At 32.0% G+C, this 21,903-nt stretch overlaps 1 protein-coding gene across 2 annotated transcripts in view; it reads left to right on the top strand.

Moving 5' to 3' along the window:
- The window catches only part of TPR (translocated promoter region, nuclear basket protein), a 60,712-nt gene that overhangs the window by 38,408 nt on the left and 401 nt on the right, over window positions 1–21,903 (top strand). Inside the window, exons 35-51 of one of the 2 annotated variants that reach the window (XM_074308596.1) lie at window positions 770–975; window positions 1,811–1,872; window positions 2,935–3,143; window positions 3,874–4,146; window positions 5,788–5,936; window positions 6,956–7,036; window positions 8,314–8,514; window positions 9,682–9,816; window positions 11,470–11,557; window positions 13,331–13,512; window positions 14,883–14,951; window positions 16,167–16,261; window positions 16,810–16,916; window positions 17,664–17,759; window positions 17,938–18,094; window positions 19,403–19,521; window positions 21,456–21,554. In XM_074308596.1, the coding sequence (XP_074164697.1) occupies window positions 770–975; window positions 1,811–1,872; window positions 2,935–3,143; window positions 3,874–4,146; window positions 5,788–5,936; window positions 6,956–7,036; window positions 8,314–8,514; window positions 9,682–9,816; window positions 11,470–11,557; window positions 13,331–13,512; window positions 14,883–14,951; window positions 16,167–16,261; window positions 16,810–16,916; window positions 17,664–17,759; window positions 17,938–18,094; window positions 19,403–19,521; window positions 21,456–21,554 (2,328 nt within the window). The remainder of the gene's footprint in view (window positions 1–769; window positions 976–1,810; window positions 1,873–2,934; window positions 3,144–3,873; window positions 4,147–5,787; window positions 5,937–6,955; window positions 7,037–8,313; window positions 8,515–9,681; window positions 9,817–11,469; window positions 11,558–13,330; window positions 13,513–14,882; window positions 14,952–16,166; window positions 16,262–16,809; window positions 16,917–17,663; window positions 17,760–17,937; window positions 18,095–19,402; window positions 19,522–21,455; window positions 21,555–21,903) is intronic. The other variant, XM_074308595.1, reaches the window with a different exon arrangement.

The following is a 21,903-nucleotide window of genomic DNA, read 5'->3' as shown; positions in this document are numbered from 1 at the left end:
AGAATGTCACATGTACAGAATTGATAGTGCTTCACACGTCGTACTTGCTAAATAAATGTTGTATTAATATCTGAAGATTTGGGCTCAGAGAAATTTAGGTTTTTAAATGATAAGCTAGTTATGTGATCCTCACTTGTGAAGGTACTGTTGGATAGGGGATGGCAAGAATTTAAATATATGTCTTAATCTCACCATTTACAAAGTGCATTTGCCATTGGCCATCCTGTACTGCTAGACAGCTCTTTCCATTATGATGAAGCCATCATTCCTTCATCTTTTATGTTATCTAGTCAATTCCTTCATCTTTTCCACAAGAATGGTGAGATAGTTTGTCAAAAAGATAGGTCATAGCAGATATAAATAAATAAGTAGCTAGGTAGATAGATTCATTGAAAACTTGAGTTTTTTTGGCTTATGAAAAAGGATTGCCATTTTTGTCTAGTAGTAGTAATAGGTAGTATTTTATGGTTTACAAAATACTTTACAATATCATCTCATTTAATCCTCCCAACAACCTTGGTAGGGCAGGTGCTATTTTTATCCCTTTTGTGTAGATGAAGAAATTAAGGCAGAAATAATTTGCTCAGTCTCACTGAGTTATTAATTATCTGAAGTCATATTCAAACCCAAGTCTTTTTGGTTCCAGGCATACTGCTTTATCCATTGTATCACCAAACTTCCTAATTGAATTCTGCCAATCACTTTAATGTTCTTCATTTCTATCCTTCATTTCTATGAAAATTATAACATGGTATTATTGCTTGTTCAGGTGTCAAAGATCAGCTAACTAAAGAAAATGAAGAGCTTAAACAAAGAAATGGTGCATTAGATCAGCAGAAGGATGAGCTGGATGTCCGTATGACTGCTCTTAAATCACAGTATGAAGGTCGAATTAGCCGCTTGGAACGAGAACTCAGGGAACAGCAAGAAAGACATCTTGAGCAAAGAGATGAGCCTCAAGAAACCACTAGCAAGGTAATTGGTAACTCAGTTATTTTCTTTGCATTTAATCTTATAACACTTTTTAGTCCTCTTTTTTTTTGTATCATGGTGTAGTGGGAAAGAGACTATATTTAGTAGTAAATAAGATCCTGATTTTGATTCTAGCACCATTATTAATATGTGACCATAGATAAATCTCTTAAACCAGGGGTTCTCAAACTACCACTTGCGGGCCAGATGCAGCTCATCAGGTTATGCCAAATGGGCTAAGGGGCAGAGACAGAGTGTGAGTTTTTGTTTTTTACTATAGTCCAGTCCTCCAACAATCTGAGGGACAGTGAACTGGCCCCCTATTTAAAAAGTTTTAGGACCACTGTCTTAAACCCTCCATCCTTAAATTAGGGTTAATAATACTTTAGGACTACCTATCTCATAAGCCTCTTATAAGGTTATAAGGATCATAAGTAAACAATAAAATGCTGTTTCCCTATGAACTGTTATTTGTTATATTTTTCGTCTACATTTAGCTGTATGTTACAAATCCTCCCGTGTTATAGATTATTACTTCCTTAAGAAATTTGTATTCCCCTTTCATAGTAAATTGCATATTACAGTTCCTTGTAATGAACTCCGATAAATGATTTTTTTTTAAATGAAAATCTCCATGATTTTTTTTCCCCATCTTATTTACTGTCACTCTGTTAATTTACTCTTTTAAAACTGAACAATTTGTATATAACTGTTCTTAAAAATTACCAGTAGTAGTTTTTAGAGCTTTGGGCAGTAGGGCTGGGTTTTTTTTTGTTTGTTTGTTTGGTTTTGGGTATTTTAGAGGGATTACTTATTCCACAAACTTGTATTTTAATAGGTACCTGAACAACAAAGACAGATCACCCTCAAAACAACTCCAGCTTCAGGTGAAAGAGGAATGTGAGTTTATTTTTCTATTTCTAAATTATTTTCATAATCTAGATGACTTCTTCATTGCCTAGAAATCTAGGAAGTTTCAGGAAGAATGTTATACTGTGCCTCTTTTTAAAGAAAATTTTTGTTTTGTTTTTTCCTGACATATACTTTGAGTGGCTTGCCTGCTGTGTCCCAAGTTCTTGGTTTTTTTGTTTTCATTGTTAATCTTATTCCTATTGCATCAGGAAGAGAAATTCTTGGGCATTAAGATTTCTGTACCAAAGTTCTAGTAGCTTGTACTTTCTTACCCTTTTTTCAACAAAGATGGGCTGCTAGTCATCTTAATAGGTGGCAATAACAACAATGAATAAAATAGAAGAGATCTGATATGTGTAACACTAGCAAGCAAAAAGCCATTCAGGTCTTCCTGATTCTAGGACCAGTATACTAGGCCACTTAGCTGCCCTGTGCTGTTTTGACTTAAAATTTTTGTTAAAAGAACATAATTGAACTTTATTTTCTTAGTTCTTGAATGAGTTTAAAAATTCTTCTGTTTATTCTCTCCCTTTCCCCATTTCCAATCTTGGATACAATGGTTCCTGAGTCAATAGAAAAAGGTTGAGATTTCTTAGCACTTATTTCAGAAGGCTCAATTTCATTCTGCTTTTTGTATATCTAATACTTATATAAATCTCAGGTTTTCCATTTCCCATTAATTTCATATTGACTATGATTCTTACATTTTTTCTCTTTGTCATATGGAAAATTTGCAAAATGGGATTCTTTTAATTTTTTTCCCTAAAATATCTTTGTTTAGAAAAGGATGTTCAAAACATTGAGGATTAAAGCCGATTGGCATTGAAGCATTGTTTTGTTTTGTTTTTTTAGGGTGCCTGGTGTTATGTAACTTAATGAGAACCTATTTTTTTCCCACTCAAAAAATTTGGGTAATACTATTATTTTTTAAATAGCATTAAAAATCATGCTATATATTCCTCAGTGCTGTATATGAAATAGAAAAAAAACTACAGTTTGTTTGATTTTTAATTGACAAAAGCTAATTTTTAAAATATCTGTTGTCTTTAGTGCTAGTACATCAGATCCACCAACAGCCAATATCAAGCCAACTCCTGTTGTATCTACTCCAAGCAAAGTGACAGCTGCTGCCATAGCTGGGAATAAGTCAACACCAAGAGCTAGTATCCGACCTATGGTTACACCTGCAACAGTTACAAATCCAACCACTACTCCAACAGCTACAGTGATGCCCACAACACAGGTGGAATCTCAGGAAGGTAAGTAGACCAATAGGTAAATGATTTGGTATTTAATTGCTGCTTTCTTGTTTTTGTATTATCTCCACTAAGTGATTCACCTGTTTAGTAATGACTTGGAGGAAACTTCTCATTGCACTTAAGCTCCCTATAATAGTAAAAAAAAAAGTTGTGTTTTCTTTTTTAATAAAGCAAACTAAATCGTTTTAAAGAGGAAATGGAAGAAATACCTTTAACATGTCAGACAAATTAAATTAATTTCTATTTTTACACTTGCTTATTTGAGAAGTAGCATGTTAAAGTGAAAGAAGGCATTTAAAATAAGAAAAACCTGGATTTGAGACCTAAGTTCTACTACAGTACCCTCAGACAAGATATCTTAGCATATCAGAATCTCTTTAAAATGAGTTTATATATTTGTACTCCCGATTATTGTAAGGAAGTATTTTATTGTAAAGCACTATACAGTTGTTATTTGTGCTACTGCATGGACTTTCAACTTGCTGAAGATTACATTTGAATTTATTATTAGCAAACACATTTAACTACACACAATACGATGCTAATACATTTTGGAAAATATCTGAAAGATGGAAGTTCCTATACTAAGTATTATTACTAATAGTGTCTTATTTGCCATGCCTTCCTAAAAAGTTTACAAATTTAAAGTGTTTGAAAATGTCTAAACAGTAGAAAAGTTCCTTTCTTCCCCTCCTCCCCTCCAATTAAAATTTAGTCCTTGGTCTTTCAGCTATGCAGTCAGAAGGACCTGTGGATCATGTTCCAGTTTTCGGAAGCACAAGTGGGTCTGTTCGTTCTACCAGTCCCAATGTCCAACCCTCTATTTCTCAACCTATTTTAACTGTTCAGCAACAAACACAGGCTACAGCCTTTGTGCAGCCCACTCAACAAAGCCATCCTCAAATTGAGCCTGCTAACCAAGAACTTTCCCCGAGCATTGTAGAAGTTGTACAAAGTTCACCAATTGAAAGACCTTCCACTTCAACATCAGTGTTTGGTACAGGTAAGTTGAGTTTTCTAAATTAAAGTTATACTTAATATAGCAGTAAACACATCCCCAAAACCCCCACTGTGATAAAGATGATTTCCTTAGATTACTAATACTTTAACGTGTAGTTAATTTTGGGATTTCATTCAAAACTGAATAAAATCTCCCTTGTCAGAGAAATTTTTATATTATGTTTGGAAACATTGAGCTGCAATTATATTGGATTACTATATCTTACTTAAGCATTTCCTTTTTAATTTTTTTGAGGTCTTATCTCAAATTCCTTGAATATATTCTTGAAAATTTACTTAGTTTGTGCAGAAGATGATAAGAGTATTTCATAGTTTTTAGCCCACTTGTAGAACTTTGCTGTTAAGTTCACAAAAATCTTTTCTAGTAATTTGTACCTCTATTTTGAAGGAGGGAAAAAAAAAGATTTTTGGATCAGGGAGATAGAATAGGAGCTTGCTCCATCCAATCCATGCATCATGATACTGGACATCACTGTATATGAACTCTGATACTAATCAGTCATGAAGTCTTCTCATTTCTGCTTTTGTAGTAATGATAAAGTTTGCAAACATGAGAGTAGTAGGTAAAATACTTCACAAATATTGTTTCATCTTCACAGCAATCCTGGGAGCTAGATACCACTGTTGTTGTAGTTGTTATTTTGCAAATAAAGAAACTAAAGCCTAAGAGAAGCTAAGTGATATGTCCAGGTTTATGCACCTAATAAATGTCCAAAGAAAAGTTTGAACTAGAGTCTACCCGACTCCAAATTCATCATTATTCACTATGCTATCTAAGTGCCATAATTGCAAGACCTGAATACTTTTTTTTTTTTTTTTTAATTCATGACCAGATCAAAGGGCCAGTTCTTTTCAAATATTTATGCTACAGATGTAATCAGTGGAAGGGTAGGTTTCATAACCCAAAATAACCTCTCATCTATTTATAATAAAAATTCATCTTAATATTTTACAGATCATAAATACCAGCAATATATAAACTAAATTAAGAATAGTGAACCACATTATGTATGACGAATGTTTAGTTAGTTCTGTTAGCTAAAAGTTTTATACTATAATAACACACAGTTTCTATTTGTATGGACAACCAACAAAAATCTTGGCAATGGGATTTTATAATCTTAGGTCTTTGTTAATGGTATATTTAAAATATAACTAAGAAAATCTTTATGGTGTCTTAGTCAATAAATATTTTTTAAAGCACCTTTTTTGTGCCAGGCACTGTACTGAGCGCTAGTGGGAAAAAAAAAAAAAAAGATCTTCAAAACAATTTAATGTATAGAAAGGGCATGGGGCCAGGAAGAAGCATGTTAGAGTCCAGTCTCAAGGAATACAAACTGGAAGGAAATAAAATGACTACTTGGGAGCCCTCTTTAAGTGTAGCTTTGGAGATGAGTTCTTTATTCTTTCCTCTAAACAGAGAGACCAAGGGTGCTGAGGGTACTGATGTAATGAAATTGCCAAACTGATGAGTTAATTCCTAATGACAAGGTTTCCTGAGAGCATCATGGATTTTAAGAGATTTGGTCAAGGGACAAAAGTTAATTAAGGGTCAAGAAAAATTGTATATGTTCTGTTTTACTGTTATAATTTATTCTTATATTACTATGATTTAATTTCAAAGTTTCAGCTACTCCAAGTTCATCTTTGCCTAAACGTGCACGTGAAGAGGAAGATGATAGCACCACAGAGGCATCAGAACAAGTCTCTGATGAAACAATAGATATGCCTCTCTCAAAGAAATTGAAGAGCATACCCCCTGTAGGACCTGAGGTATGTAGCAAAATAATGTGTTCTTTCTAATGTTTGCTGATATTTTTAGCTATTAGGGGTAAATAAATTGACCCAATTTAATTTTAATTTAATTCTTATAGGTGTAAAAATAAATTAAATGATAAGAAAAATCTCTATATAAGAAATATCACTTGAGTTAATTAATTGGTGATTATGAACCATATTCATTATAAAAAAGATTGGGTACATCAAATAAATTTGCAATGTGTCATAAGTAAAATAGATTTGGGCCTTTTATTTTTCCTGTGATAATGAACTGCCTTCTACATATAAATATAATGAAGAGGGTTTTTTAGCCCCATATGCCCAAGATTCCTAAATTTTGTTCCTGTAGCATGTTTTCTTTTGCCGTTAATAGTACTGACAATAAGCTTTGATTTGCATACACCAAAGAAATATAACAATGTTGTTTATTTTAAGTACCTTTTTTCAAAAACAGGTATATACAGAAGAATGTACATTTATATATTTATCTAATAAATATAGGGCAATTTATATCCAAGCCTAAAAAGTCCATGAATAGCTTAGGAGCAAGATAGGAAGAAGAGGAAAAACTATGATTTTTTTATATTTTATTTTGCACATTTAAAAATACTATGAAAAGGGTACAACAAGTCCAACAAACTACCAAAAAGGTCTCTTGCTCAAAAAAGCTTAGGAACCTGTAGTAAAGGATATAAAAGAGATAATAGATTCCTCTTTAGGTCTTTTATTTACAATTCTGTAATCACTATAATACTATACTTTTTTTTTCCCCTAGATTACTAGTGATATTACTAATAAGAATCTAGATGTTTGACCTTTTTAAAATCTGAATTATAATCTTCCTTTGTATCACTATAATCTTTTTCTGATTATATTTGATAGTTTTAGCATAGTGGTATATTGCTTAAATATATGTGTTAGATTTTAAGACTCTTAAGACCTTTTTCTTCATCGAATACCTTAAGGATTAATGTAGGTAAAACAATTTTCATTTTATATATGTGATAATTCAGGAAGAAGTTACAGCAGAAGAGAGCACTGATGGGGAGGTTGAGCCCCTTGTAAATCAGGATTCACAAGATTCTATTGGAGAAGTAAGTGAAGTACAAATAAGTTTAAGCAATAAAGTAACAAATGACTTTGAATCAGTTTGTTTGTTTGTTTGTTTTTAACAGATGTAAATATCTGGGAAATTTTTTTTTAATTCATTGCTTACAATTTTCCTTTTCATTTGAGATGAGATTTTTGCAATCATATTTATTTCCAAAACTTGCCCAAAAATACTAGATGGCTTTAATTTTAGTGGCAAGGAACTGATGAAGGAAAAAAGGTTTGTTATCGAGCATTTTGTTAGCATCCAGTTTAACAATCATGTGGCACTACTGTTCTTTTGCTTTTTTAGTTTTCTTTTGCTTTCATAAAACATTGTTCAAAAAAGACTTGTAAAAACTTCTATTTGTAAAAAAAAAAAAAAAAAAAAAAAAAAACTATGATTTTTAGGTGATAATGTTCCCAAGTTAATTTTTAACTAAATTTGTAGCCCAGATAACTTTATTGCTTCATTTAGCTAAATTTGAAGTAGGGAGATGTACTTGCCAACTCTTTATTTTTCCTTTTTAGTGGATATGGCAAGTTAAACCTTCAAATGAATAAATAGTGGTGAATTATTTGTTTCAAATAGCATCAGAACCAGAAGAAGTAAAAATAATGGATATAATATGTGAATTTCCATTATGTTACATTTTATGCTTAATATGAAAGTAATTTTTCTTAGGCGTAGCAAAATCTGCTGTTGGTTTTGAAATAATTCACAAGGGCATTTTGACCTGTCCTTCAACTTTGTATCTTGTCCACTATCAGTAAACATTTCTGTTTCTGGTGTATTGAATTTAAGCCAAACCTATGGATCAGAGAATTGATTTTTTTTTTTTTTTTTTTTTTTTTTTTTTTGAATGGAGCTAGTTAATGGTACATTGAAGCGGCTATTATGGAATATTTCATGCCAGAAAATAGTCTCTCTTTTTTTTTTTTTTTTTTTTTTTTTTTTTAAAGAAAATTTTTTAGTTACAGAATTTTTTTTCATTTGCTACTATTTAATGGATGAAATATCTTATAAAGAAGTTTCAGTTTTTAATATTCTTTTAAAGACTAATATGTAGTTTTAAGAAGATCATTAAAGTTTTGTGATTTATTTCATGGTAAACATAAGCCAATATACATAATGGCTCATTTTGAGAGCTATGTATACCAATAAGTTAAGGCATTTAAATGATGCATTTTTAAAAATTTAAATACTATTAATTCTTCTTTTGGCTAAGTGCAACCTAAAAGTCGCTTTTAAGTCAGAGTATTTAATTATTTGTTTTTTAAGGGAGTCACTCAGGGAGATTATACACCTATGGAAGACAGTGAAGAAACTTCTCAATCCCTTCAAATAGAACTTGGACCTCTACAGTCAGATCAACAGACTTCAATCTCTTGCCAGGATGCCCAGTCCAAAGGAGATGATGTCATTGTGATAGACAGTGATGATGAAGACGATGATGATGATGAAAATGATGGTGAACAAGAGGTAACTGTAATATGGAGTTAGCTGATAATCACAGGCCCTTTTTAGTCTTGATGGCATAGTATAAAATTCTATTCTGAGTCCCCAGACTCGGTTAAGTATTTTTTCTCCTTTTCTGAATTGTTGGTCTTTGTATTTTATAATATATAGTTCAGTAAGATAAAATTGTTTTTTTAGTGTTAGGTTTTAATATTTTTTTCCTGACTTGAGGATCCTTAGATATTTGCCCTGAACTTAATACAACTTAGTATTTTTGACAAATTATTACACAAGTTGAAGATATTCAAGCCCTGCAGTTTTCTCAAGGACCCATTGCTTATGTAATTAGACTGACCTACTGTAGAGACGTCCTATCATTTAAAGCCTTTGAAGAAAAAGACTGAAAGGAAATCTTGCTTTGCTACTCTTAAAAGAAAAATTGGCTTGACAGTGTAGGACCTTCCTATGCTTTCATGTAGGAGGAGAGAGGAATTACATGATGCTTCTTAGCATGAGGAATTTTGTTTTGTTTTGTTTTGTTTTGTTTTCCAAAATGTTATTTAGAAATAGCCTTTTAGAAATAGCAGAGGAGCTCAAGTCTGATACTTAGGGGCAGATTGTGGTGAAGACAAAACTAGCAGCCATGAGGCAGCTAGGTGGCATGGTGAATAGTTCACCAGCCCCGTAAATCAGGAGGACCTGATTTCAAATCTGGTCTCAGACACTTAACACATCCTAGCTGTGCGATCCTGGGCAATTCACTTAACCCCAATTGCCTCAGCAAAACAAAAACAAAGAAAAGAAAAAGAAACTGGCAATCTTTTATAGTTCCTGAACTAGAGGCATCCAAGTTGACAAAAACGGCAGTTTATTATTAGCAGTAAGTATGTAGACTATACGGCATTTGCCATTACACTGATCTAGTATTATTTCTTTAATGGAACACCTAAGGACTTGTAGGTCCTTAGCATTTATTGTTCCGAAGGTATTTGTCATAGTGTGGCCTAAAGGATATCGGTTTCATTTTGAGCTCTAATACTGTTGCATTTTCTGCAATTTAAGAATGTTATAGCTGAATTTAATAGTATACTACAGTTTCAGTAATTCATTCTTCTGATTAGCACTTATTCTGCACCTCAGGTTACTTGCCTAAACATTTTTTTATTTGCAACTTTGAATTTTTTCTAATAGGACTATGAGGAGGATGATGATGATGACGATGACGATGATGATGAAGATACAGGAATGGGAGATGAAGGTGAAGATAGTAATGAAGGCACTGGTAGTGCAGATGGCAATGATGGCTATGAAGCTGATGATGCTGAGGTAAAACAATCTTAACCAATATTTATTTTTCCCCCCCAATATTTTCTCTTTTTTAAGATGACTGCTTTAAGAGAAGTTATTATCCTGTGTTTTCTCTTGAATAAATTATTACCAATAATGCAAAAATTGTCATGAATATTCAAAACAAGCAATTTAATGTACTCCAATGCATTTCATCCACTATTTTTGGTGTCTTCCAGTAAAGCCATATTCTCCTCATGTTCTTAGAAGTTATCTTGACTTCTTAAATTCCAATTCTGGCAGCTCCTACCAAGCTAAAAAGGCATAAATTGCAAGCCTAACAAGAAATTTTTTATCATTCTTGGAAGTCTAGTTTAAAATTCACAGAAACCCATCACCCAAAAATTGGCCATCAGAAGTTGAATTTTTTGACTGCAGGAACTCATGATCATCTCTGATAGTATGGAAAGGTAACCCTCTGAATAAGGTGCAAGAGTATCCATACAAATAAAAACATTTTTGTTTGATCTTGCTCTAAGCCAGACTACAGGGATGATTCAGTTTATTAAAAAAATGTTCATGAATATTGACATTCTTCAAAGTTTTATGGAAATAACAGTATTTTTAGTGAATCATTCAATTTTATATTCTTTAGCTGTGAACTAAATTAAATATTATTTGGGGACCTACTTGGAGATTGTCATTAAGTTAAACTTGCTGAAACTTCCTGGTATCATGAAAGAAATGTTGAACATGGAATCAGTGGGTTATTAGCAAATAATCATGAGACCAAATGGCAGATGGCATTAAAGATGAGCTTTAAAGAAATAGCATCTATATAAAATCTTACTTCATAGAGTATTCTGAAGATCAAATGATCAAATCCTAGATCTAGGGACTACATAGTCCTCCCCATTTTATAGGTGAAGAAATATACACAAGATAACCATTTTTAACTTTTTTTTTTTTTTTTTTTCTGAGACAACTGGGGCAAATGTTGCCCAGGATCACACATTTAGACCAGATTTGAACTTGGGTCCTCCTGAATTTAGGTCTGGTGCTCTATCTGTACTACCTAGCTGCCCTTGGTATAATTATTTTTAACAACTCTTGGCAAGATTTATGCAGTTTATTCAGTGAGTGCTTTAAAGCATTCTGTAAACTACAGAATGCAATATAAATGTTATCTGCTGTTTTTAAATCAGATTTAAAGTTGTTGCTTAATTGATAACTTTTTCTTGAGATTTTTTTAGATATTTGGATGAATAGCTATTTTTATATTTCTGAAAATTTGGCAAATGTGTCACAAAATAAGGAACTTAAAAGTATAAAATTTTAGAGCTCAAAAATACCTTGTAGATCATTGCTTCAGCTCTGATTTTATAAAAGGGCCAGACATGGATAGTAACTTAACAGTAGTTAAATTCAGCAAGTGTTTATTTAACTCCTAATAAAATGTTCTTTCTATTATATTCCTTTTTTTTTTTTTTTGCATTATAAGAATGTATCTGTAGAAATGTCTTAAATTGCCACCTTTATCTGAAATTAGATATCATCACTGTGTTACTGCCTATAATTACTTATTATTCCATTTATTAGTAGGTTCCTTTTTCATTCTACATAATGTATTGTACATTGTAATATTAAATGCTATTCATTTGTACCAAGTCATCAGAGTGGTTTTATGTTCAGGGTGGTGATGGTACTGATCCAGGTACTGAAACAGAAGAAAGTACAGGAGGTGAAATTAGCCAGAGAGCTGCAGATTCTCAAAATGGTGGTAAGATTAGATATGGATTTTGTTTGCATGAGAATTATATTTCACTTGTTTTTTGGGTTTTTTTTTTTTAAAGCAAAATTAAGAGCTTTTATTTACTATAGACTTGTTTCAAAGTATATCATTCATTTTTGTAAAGCTGAAATTTTTTCCAATCATAATTTAGGTTAAAACTTGAAAGATAATTAACATCTTTGTTAACTAAATTCAAATTCCATAGGCATAAATTCTTGTATCATTTCTTAATATTTAGCTGGTTAAAATTGGAATAGTGTTTGTGTTTCCTTATAAATTTGGAAATGATAAGATCTTTACCTCATAGGTTAGGTTTCTACGGTCAACTGAAAATATGTGAAATCTTGAAAACTATAAGTCTATCTGTAAATGCAAGAAAGTATTATTACTTATGTTTTTAAGTAGATTTGTTTTAGAACTTCTAATAAAACAGCAACAAGGAAGATATTGCCATTAATTTCTCTTTTGTCTTCTACAACCAGCAGAGGTCAGTCTAAGCTTCTAAAGAAATAGCAAAGCTACATACTTGGAACGATGTCTAAAATTGTGATTTTGTAATTTTTATTACAATATCGCAGATTTATAGCTGGAAGGGGCCTCAGAAGCCATCTGTTGTAATTCCCTCATTTTACAAATGAGAAAACCAAGGTTTAGAGAATGTTATTTTCATTTTAAGATTCATTTATACTTTTCATAATTGATTGTCAGAATCTTTCAAACACTGATCCACTCAGTGTAAAACCCTGTTCCAACTTCCATAACAGGGAATTTCCATCTTTATACTACCTGAAGAAACCAAACAAGTAACGACAATATGTAAAGTATAATAACTTTTGCCCTAAGAGAAAGTCTCCCCTAAAATGTTATTCTAATGCTCCATTATGGCATGGAAGTGATCTTTGCTATTCAGGGTTGCACACTATAAACACTGACAGGGCAGATCTTTCCAATCCAGGAAAGCTTCATGTGTGGACACAGCCAAACTATCTTTTCTTTGTACTAAGGACCAATCTAACTTAAGCTTGGAGAAGCTCATTGCTGGATTTTTTACAGGGTGCAGGATTTTATGGCCAAGAAACTCTTAAAGACCTTCTGAGTTGTAGAGGCATTACAGACTATATCAATGTAGGATAAAGCAATAAAATTACAGATCAGTCTTTAAAGTGTTTAAAGTAGAAGCTATGCCTATGATTTCATTGTTTTCTTTTTTTCTTAAAGCTTTTTTATTTTTCTAAACATATGCATGGATGATTCTTCAACATTAACCCTTGCAAAATCTTGTGATTTCCCCAACCCCTCCCCTAGATGGCAAGTAGTCCAATATATATTAAACATGGTAGAAATATATGTTAAATCCAATATGTGCATATATATTTATACAGTTATCTTGCTGCACAAGAAAAATCAAATCAAACCAGAAAGGGGAAAAGAAAATAAAATGCAGCAAACAATGACAAAAAGAGTGAGAATGTTATGTTGTGAACTATACTCAGCTCTCACAGTTCTGTCTCTGACTGTAGATTGCTCTCTTCATCACAAAAACCTTGGAAGTGGTCTGAATCATTGTTGAAGAGAGCCACATCCATCAGAATTGATCATCATATAATGAGTTTTGTTGTTTTCAAGGATAATCTAATTGCTCTCAGATTTTCTGAATTGCATCTTACTACTTATGCACCATTGAAAACAGTGCTAACAGGAATATTTAATCCAAAATGTGAGTTCAACCAGTGGTGATAATTTTATTTTTTTCCTCTAAAGGTGAAGGAACTTCTCTTACAGAATCATCTTTGCCCCATGAGAATTCTAGAGAACAACAACCATCATCAGCATCTGAAAGACAGGGTCCTCGGGCACCTCAGTCACCCCGAAGACCACCTCATCCACTTCCCCCACGACTAACTATCCATGCACCTCCTCAGGAGTTGGGACCACCAGTCCAGGTACTAAAATTGGATATATATTTCAAAGAATCTCTCTTACAGAAATTATACGAGCTTTTCCTATTTCTAATTTTATTTCTTTTAGATAATCTTCCATTTACTAGTGTTGAATATATTTTAAAATTATCCAAACAACTGCTTGCTCTTGGATTTCTTTTTCCTCAGATATGCTAGCAATTTTACTTGCTAGCTTTTATAAATGGTAAGCCAAAGGACTAGTGAATGTAATTTGGAATTATTGTAATCATGAGTGACCAAAAAAAAATGGTCATTGTTTCCATTGTTAAAAGCAAAATTTTGACTATTTGGGGTTTGTTTGTTTGCTGAGGCAATTGGGGTTACATGACTTGTCCAGGGTCACACAGCTAGGAAGTATTAAGATTTGAACTTAGGTTCTTCTGACTTCAAGGCTGATGCTCTATTCACTGCGCCACCTAACTGCACCAATTATGTTGAATTTCAAATGAAGTTTAGTCTCACACCTAGCTAAATTTTCTGAGTGAAAGAAAAGAAATTATTTGTCTTAGTTCCTTTTTTTCCCCTCAAAGATGACTATTTTGTTGTTTTTGCCCATGTATTTTTTTTTTGTATCCATGAACTCATATTTGTAATTTTCTAGAGATATGTGTAGATATGATTTATCAGTAGTAGGTGTAGGCATTTCTAAGCTTTAGTAACTAATTTTCAATAGCAGCAACAAGAGTTTAAAGGTGAACCTCTATGCCAACTTAATACCCCATGATGTGTATTAGTTCTGCATATGTATGTGTAGAGAGAGATGTGTGCGTGTGTGGGTGTTCAAAATGACATCATCCCGGACAAAAATTATGCTAATACTTGACTGGAGGATATATGAACCGTGGAAATTTACTATAGAGAACTTACCAATTTCTCTGGAAGTTAGAATTTATTTAGAATCATAAAATATGAAGGTCTGGGACTACATAGCACAGTGGATAACACTTTTAAATAGGAAAAAAAGAATAAGCCTCTTAATCTTAGCTTAATTATAGAAAATATTCGTTACTTGTCTCTTAGTAAAAAAAAAAAAAAAAAAAAGAAGCCTTATTTTTCTTTTTGGAACATTTTATTTACTTAGTATGTGCATTTGAAAAGAAAGCTTCATTTAAAAAAATATTATACACTCTGTCATGTATATTTGCTTTCTCTACCCTTAGTCCGAATTAATGGCATTTTTTTTAATGCAAGATTTAGATCATTATATGGCTGCTAGTATGATTAAAGAATTATTTTTAAATTATGCTTCAGGTAATTCATTGATTAGCTAGTCAGCTGCTTTTATTATTTACTGTTTTGTTTGGTTTTAGTTAAATCCCTTAGAAAATATCATCCTCTTATTTACCACACAGAGAATTCAAATGACACGAAGACAATCAGTTGGACGAGGACTTCAGCTAACTCCTGGCATAGGTGGCATGGTAAGAAATAACTGCTTAAGAAAATATTGTTGTGATTAAAAGCATTTCCAACACTGGTTTGTAAAGATAACTTAACTTTAAAATAGCAATCCTGTGTTGTTGTTGTTTTTTTGTTTGTTTGTTTGTTTGTTTTTAAAGGCAAAATGTAGCAAAATAAAATTGCTTCCTTAGGGAGCAGTATCCTTGTTCATTGGCTTTTGCTCCTAAAAATTTCCAGCATTAAATTAAAATCCTCATAAATTCTATTTCCATGTTACTTTCACATATCTATCCCCCTCATTCTGCCTATACCATGATGTCTACCCTCATTCCGGCCGTCATTATCTCTTGCCAGTACCTTCTAATATTCTTTCTCCCTTTATCCTCTCCCCAGCTGCCACATTTTCTGATTGTACATTTCTGATGCACAAGTCTGACCATGTCATTCCCTTTTTCCTCTTGCCTCTAGGATCCAAACTTCTCTGCTTGGCATATAATACCTTCACAAGCTGACTTCAACCTCTTTACTAAGATAACATGACACATCACCTCTCTCTTCCACCTGCCCCCATATTTTATAATCGAACTAAATTGGCCACCTTATTGTTCCCTTTATACAATACTTTATTTCCATGCCTATGTACAAGGTACCTATGAGCAATACGTCCTCCTTTCTTCTCTGGACCATCTCGCTTCCACTCCACCCTTACTCTTAGAATGCTGTACCTCCTTTATTCTTCCACTGGAAACCCCTAGGCTCCCTTCAGTGGTTGTATTCTATGAGAGATCTTTCTTGACTCCTTAAATTGTTAGTATTCCTTTGTACCCCATAAAGCTACTTTGTATAAACTTGGTAACTATTTGTAGTATAGTGTAATCTTGTGAGCAGGAACTGATTCATTTGTTTTGAGTGTTCAGCACCTAGCATAATGCTTAGTAGTGAGAGAAGTTTTAAGTTCTTCTAAAATATAGAGATAATGGGTTTAAATAATGTCAGAACCTCCCAACTAGATTACAAAGACTAGCTTTACTAATGGTTGTCAATTCCATGATCTCTTTTTTGATGGACATAGTTTATCAGTTTCATTAAGTTAAAACTTCAGGGATTTGTAGCAGTTCAGATCTCACAGAAGATAAAAATTGTCAGTTTTATATGTTCCTCAATTACCTACTATGTGTACACTTTGTTCTAATACCATATTCTTGTGTAGCCTTTAATTTTAGTCTTTGCTTTAGCAGCAGCACTTTTTTGATGATGAGGACCGAACTGTGCCAAGTACACCAACTCTTGTGGTACCACATCGTACAGATGGATTTGCAGAAGCAATTCAGTGAGTCATTCATTATATGAATAATTTTTTTGTTTTCCTCTTCCCTATTTGTTTCTTGTCAAATTGTCCAACAAGCATTATAAAAATTTTAGATATTTAGATATAAGAAATTTAGATATTTGTCAATTTGACAAAAAATTGAGATATATTTTTAGTTCTTTGTACATATTATTTCTGAATTCTGGAAAAGAATCTTACCATACGTTCTTATTATCTAGCTTCTCAGTTTCTCTTCAACATCAATGGGTACATTTCAAGACATACAGACTAATTTTAATGTTAACATGATTAAAATATCTATTTGTGGCTTTCAAATAAATAGTCTTCAGTATGTAATGCCTATTTGGAATAATGTGTTCATTAATTTTTTTTTCTTTTTTTTTTAGCTTCAGTCTTATTCTGAAATGTAATTGTTTCTTAAACTGTCATTTTTTTTTTCCTAAATCTGTTCCCTCTCTTTAACATAATATTTTAAAGTAATCTGGTTTCTGACAAAAGAAACCATAGGTTGGATTTTGCAAAGTTTCAGCTAGAAAATTATTTTCTAGTTCGCCCCAGGTTGCTGGTGTTCCCAGATTTCGATTTGGTCCCCCTGAAGATATGCCACAAACAAGTTCTAGCCATTCAGATCTTGGTCAGCTTGCATCTCAAGGAGGTAAATAAGCCTTTAAATCACCTGAAATAATGAGAGAGTTCAATCAGTAGAACTTGTTGAAAGAGTTGTGTGTCATGATTGTATCACTAATGTATTAATGATTAAGACATTAGGTTAGTTTTTGTTGGAAGCTCTCCTTGGCTTCACATATATTACTCTGTATTGGTACCTTTTTATGTGTCTTGTTTGTCAACTAAACTATAAATTTTAGAGAAAGGACTATATCTTAATTATTTATTTGCCTTATACTTGATATGTATTTAATATTTATTGAATGGATAAGAAGTTAGGATTATATAGTAGCAAGCACAATGTCTTTTCTTGTGTGTAGATGTTTACATATTTAACTAATTTGAGTTTTTACTTTAGTGCTGAGAAAATACATTTTTTAAAATGACAGTTTATGACAAGTATAAGAAAAGTTAAAAATAAATAAATAAAATAAGAAAAGTTAAGCCCTAAAACAAAGAAACTTTAGGATTAATAGTAGTATTGCTAAAGCAATATTCATATTTAAGTTCTTATGCTTTAATTTTGATAGCATATTAAGTTTCTTCTATTATTTAGAACTTTAAATGTTTCCAAAGATAAATGGTTTCCATTTGATCTGCCAATTAAAAATGATCAAACTAAATATTTCAACAGGCTTATCCAGTGATAAATTAAGTTTTCATCTTAAATGGTAATCAGAAGCCATTTTTCCCCCTCATGGGCATATAATGAGGTCTTTAATACAATTGTCTTTAGGTTTAGGTATGTATGAAACTCCCCTCTTCTTAGCACATGAAGAAGAATCTGGTGGCCGGAGTGTTCCTACTACTCCTCTACAAGTTGCAGCTCCAGGTAAGCATCAGTCTGTAAAATGTGATACCAGATGCCTGCATTTAATAGTTTGTTTAATTGTGTATAACAAATATGTTGCAAAAATGGAAATTCTGTTGTCTGACCTCACTAATTTCTTACTAAATATTGTGTTGCTGAAGAGTTTTAAAACTACATTGTTTTTCCTGTCTTTTCAAAGTGACTGTATTTACTGAAAGTACTACTGCTGATGCTTCTGAGCATGCATCTCAGTCTGTTCCAATGGTGACAACATCCACCGGCAGTTTGTCCACAACTGCAGAAACAGGGACAGGTGATGATGGAGACGAAGTATTTGTGGAGACAGAACCTGAAGGGTACTATGTTTATTTGGTGGATAATGCTTTTTTTGGTATTCAGAATATATCCTAATTATTTAGAGTAATGAAATATATTCTAGTTTGTGGGAAGTGTATCTGTAAACCTAAGAAATTGTTAGTAGAGTAAAAAATAGTGGGATGAAATGTATTCATAACTGAATTTTTTCAATAAGAATTTATTATTTCAGAATTGAAGTATATAAATTAGTAAGGGCAAATCTCAACTATCCAAGCTAATAATGAGGGGAATCACTACTTGGTATTTTGTCGCACACATAACAAAAAACATGAAAAAAATGACTAAGAATGGTTTGTTGTATATACTTCAATTCTGAAATAATAAATTCTCTAAATTTCTTTGTATGATACATAATGGGGGAAAACAGTAAATTCAGATTTTAAAATAGCTTTTATATTATCTGCAAAATGGTTTTGTAGGCTGGCTTAGAAAATTGCTACTGGTACTAACTTATGAGCTCAAAAAATCATATGAAATTAAAGTTATAACCAGCTTTTATTCATTTGTGTTAATGAATAATAAAAAAAAATTAATGAGTTATGTAAAAATCGCATTTTTGAATAAGAAAATCTTCATCAAGACCTATTTCCCAGGAATTTAATTCACCACAGAATATTTAAAGGTCTTTCATTTCTTTGTGGAAGGTGCAAAAGATCATTCAAATTGCCAAAAAAGACCAAGGAAAGAGAAGTAAGAGGTCTTGGATAATCCACAAACTATATATAGTCAGCTCTTTCACAAATGTCTATAAATACTTGAAAGAACACTAAAATGTTACATAAAGTATTGGTCCTGCTAAGTAAGCCAGCTTTTTATGTTTTTCAGAATCCTTACCTTTGAAGTACATGTGGTTTCAGAGAAAAGGAAAATTAAAATAAAGGATATAATCAAAGATTAGGAAATCTTTCTAGATAAAAAAAAATAGGCCTATCTGCTGATTAACTGCCCCCCCCCATTATGCAATCAGTATAGTTTCAAACACAGAACTGTACTCCATCCACTTTGTTAAACTATTCCATTTTTGTTATTATTGAAATTAACTCTATAGAAGTTTCCTTAAGGATTTATCAGTTTTATACATGAATATCCATTATAAACATCACAAAATTCAGAATGAAAGGCCTTAATAATCATCTAGCAAAGAGGTCTTTCTGTGTGCTTGAGAAAGATATATGCCTTTGTGTGATATTTATAAGCTATAATTTCTTATCAGCTTACTACCAGAACCACTTTTGTTGTTCTTAATGGATTTCTTTTTTTTTTTTGTCCCCCCTCCCCCCCATTAGAATTAGTTCAGAAGCTGGCCTAGAAATTGATAGCCAGCAGGAGGAAGAGCCTGTTCAAGCATCTGATGAGTCTGATCTTCCTTCTACTAGCCAAGATCCTCCGTCCAGTTCCTCTGCAGGTAATATTCTGTAACTTTTAACTAAAACAGAGGTGGAGCCTAACAACGCATATTTATATATATTGTGCTTTGGGACTTTCAGACTATTTTCTTCACTATATTCTGTGAAATTAAATACACTAATTTATCCACGATTACACAATTAGTAAATGGTTGAGGTAGATACTTTTTAATACATCTACATTGTTTATCATAGGTTTACTTATTTTTGTATGTGCTTATCTATATAGGTAGATGTTTGCACATATATGTAAATGTTCACCATTAAATAGAGGAACATCATCTTCATTTTGAAGTCACTTGCAAAGGTTTTCTGGTTTTTGGATAGGAATAACATGCTTCAGCTGAAAGGATGAATGAATCAAGAAATAATAAATCATTACATCATTCATTCCTTTGAATGATTTTAAAATTTGCCTTCACATTTTTGAAGGTTTTTTATTTTTTTAAAATCTGAAAGGGTATAAACAATTGAAGAACTTGGAAATAAGTAAAAATGAATTTACATCTCAGCTCTTCTACTTGTTTTTGTGAACTTATGGCTTAATTCTTCAGAGCTTTCATGCCTGGATCTGTAAAATGATAATCTGTGTACTTTGTTTTAAAGGTTAGTGAAATATGCACAGCATTTTATGTTACTAGAATTTATATAAATGTAATCTATATTATTCTAAAGCTTGAAAATTATTTCCTAGTTTTAAGATAGGTTTGTTTCAGTTTTTGATATAATATATTAATCCCTTGGATTATTGTATTGGTCCCAAAGGCAATTATAACACTCCCCCCTGCCCCCATGTCTGTTTTTCTGTGACACTAAACTCACTCCTTGTTAAAATTGTCCAACATTAGAAGAAGAAAAAAAAACTGTCAAGTTTTATAATGGTGCCTTCTAGAATTTTCTCAGTCAATTGCAAAAAATAAGGGATTAAATACGGGTACTACTATTGTAATATCATAGTAGATCCTGATAATTGCTGATATTTATGACTTACATATTACATACAAATTATGATATTTACAGTTTGTAAAATATAATCCCATGTATTTTCTCATTTTTAGCTTCACAGCTAAAGTGTGGGAAATAATCCCATTTCACAGATGAGAAAACAGACACTTAAAAATAAAGTGACTTTTTTTTTATCCTTGTCACAAAACTACTAAAGTGTCAGATGTAGGGCTTCAATTCATATGTCTCAACTTCCAACAATGACACTTTCTCATACACACATAAATATATATGTTTCTTCACAGACAAGTCACGAAAAGTAGCCCTCCCTTTGGAAATCAGTATAATTTTTTAGCAGCACCCAAAGTATATTTCTTCCTACGTACTGTCCTAGTTTGTATTGTGTGTAGTAAATCTGAAATTTTCTGTTCTGATGTCCCATCTTCCCTTAAAGATTTTTTCCTTAAGAAATATAAATATGAAGTAACCTTCAAAGTGTTTGTTGCTATCCCTATGCAATATGTAAAGTTCATAGTAATGATTTTTAAATTTTTATTAAAATAATTAAGAAAATCTGATTCTCCTTTATAAAATATTCACTTAAAGGAATCTAGTCATTTAAGATTAAAATTTAAACAAAAAACAAGTGAAGCATAAATATGTAGTGGTTTTCTAGACAAAATTATTTTGACTCAAGAGAAATGGCAGCAATAATTCTTAACAATTGTTTAGATAATAATTCACTCTCTTTGAGGGATTTTTTTTTTAATAATATGAAATTAAAATGTCATTCAGTTGGCCAGATGATATTTAAGTCAAAGAAAAAAATATTCATTCTGAGGTTTTATTTCTGTATTTAAAAATTCAACATATTACATGATTAAATAGTTTTAAAAACATTAAATCTAAAAGACTTCTGTTTGTAGTTTTATTTCTTTGTGCAGTTATCTTTTGCTTCAGGGACAATTAAGCTATCTTTTCTTCTCAGATACTAGCAGTAGTCAACCTAAGCCTTTCAGACGAGTTAGGCTTCAGCCTCAGACTTTAAGAACAGGGGTCCGGGGTCGTCAGTTTAACCGACAAAGAGGTAAGATTCTCTCTTGTCTGAGAACATGCTTGAGATGAGGGGAGGAGTAATTCATATGAATCGGAACAAGTGTCCTAAAACCCACCAAATTAAGATTATCTATCAAATATGTATACTTCAGGGGACTAATTTGGGGAAGAGGTTTATTGCATCATAAGACTATATTTAACTATATGACACATTATTAATTATGTTCTTTCCTCATGTCTAAAGTACCATTTGAAAAATTAAAATATCTGATCTTTAATCATTACTTCCTTTGTTTTCTTTTTACATATAACAAAAGAGCATTTTTTGGTGATTCCATCTAACACAAAGATAGAGGAGCCTTTTAATAATTCTTTTATCC

This window comes from Sminthopsis crassicaudata, chromosome 4 (assembly GCF_048593235.1).
Source record: "Sminthopsis crassicaudata isolate SCR6 chromosome 4, ASM4859323v1, whole genome shotgun sequence".
Classification (NCBI taxonomy): domain Eukaryota; kingdom Metazoa; phylum Chordata; class Mammalia; order Dasyuromorphia; family Dasyuridae; genus Sminthopsis; species Sminthopsis crassicaudata.
This window is presented reverse-complemented; position numbering and strand designations above follow the sequence as displayed.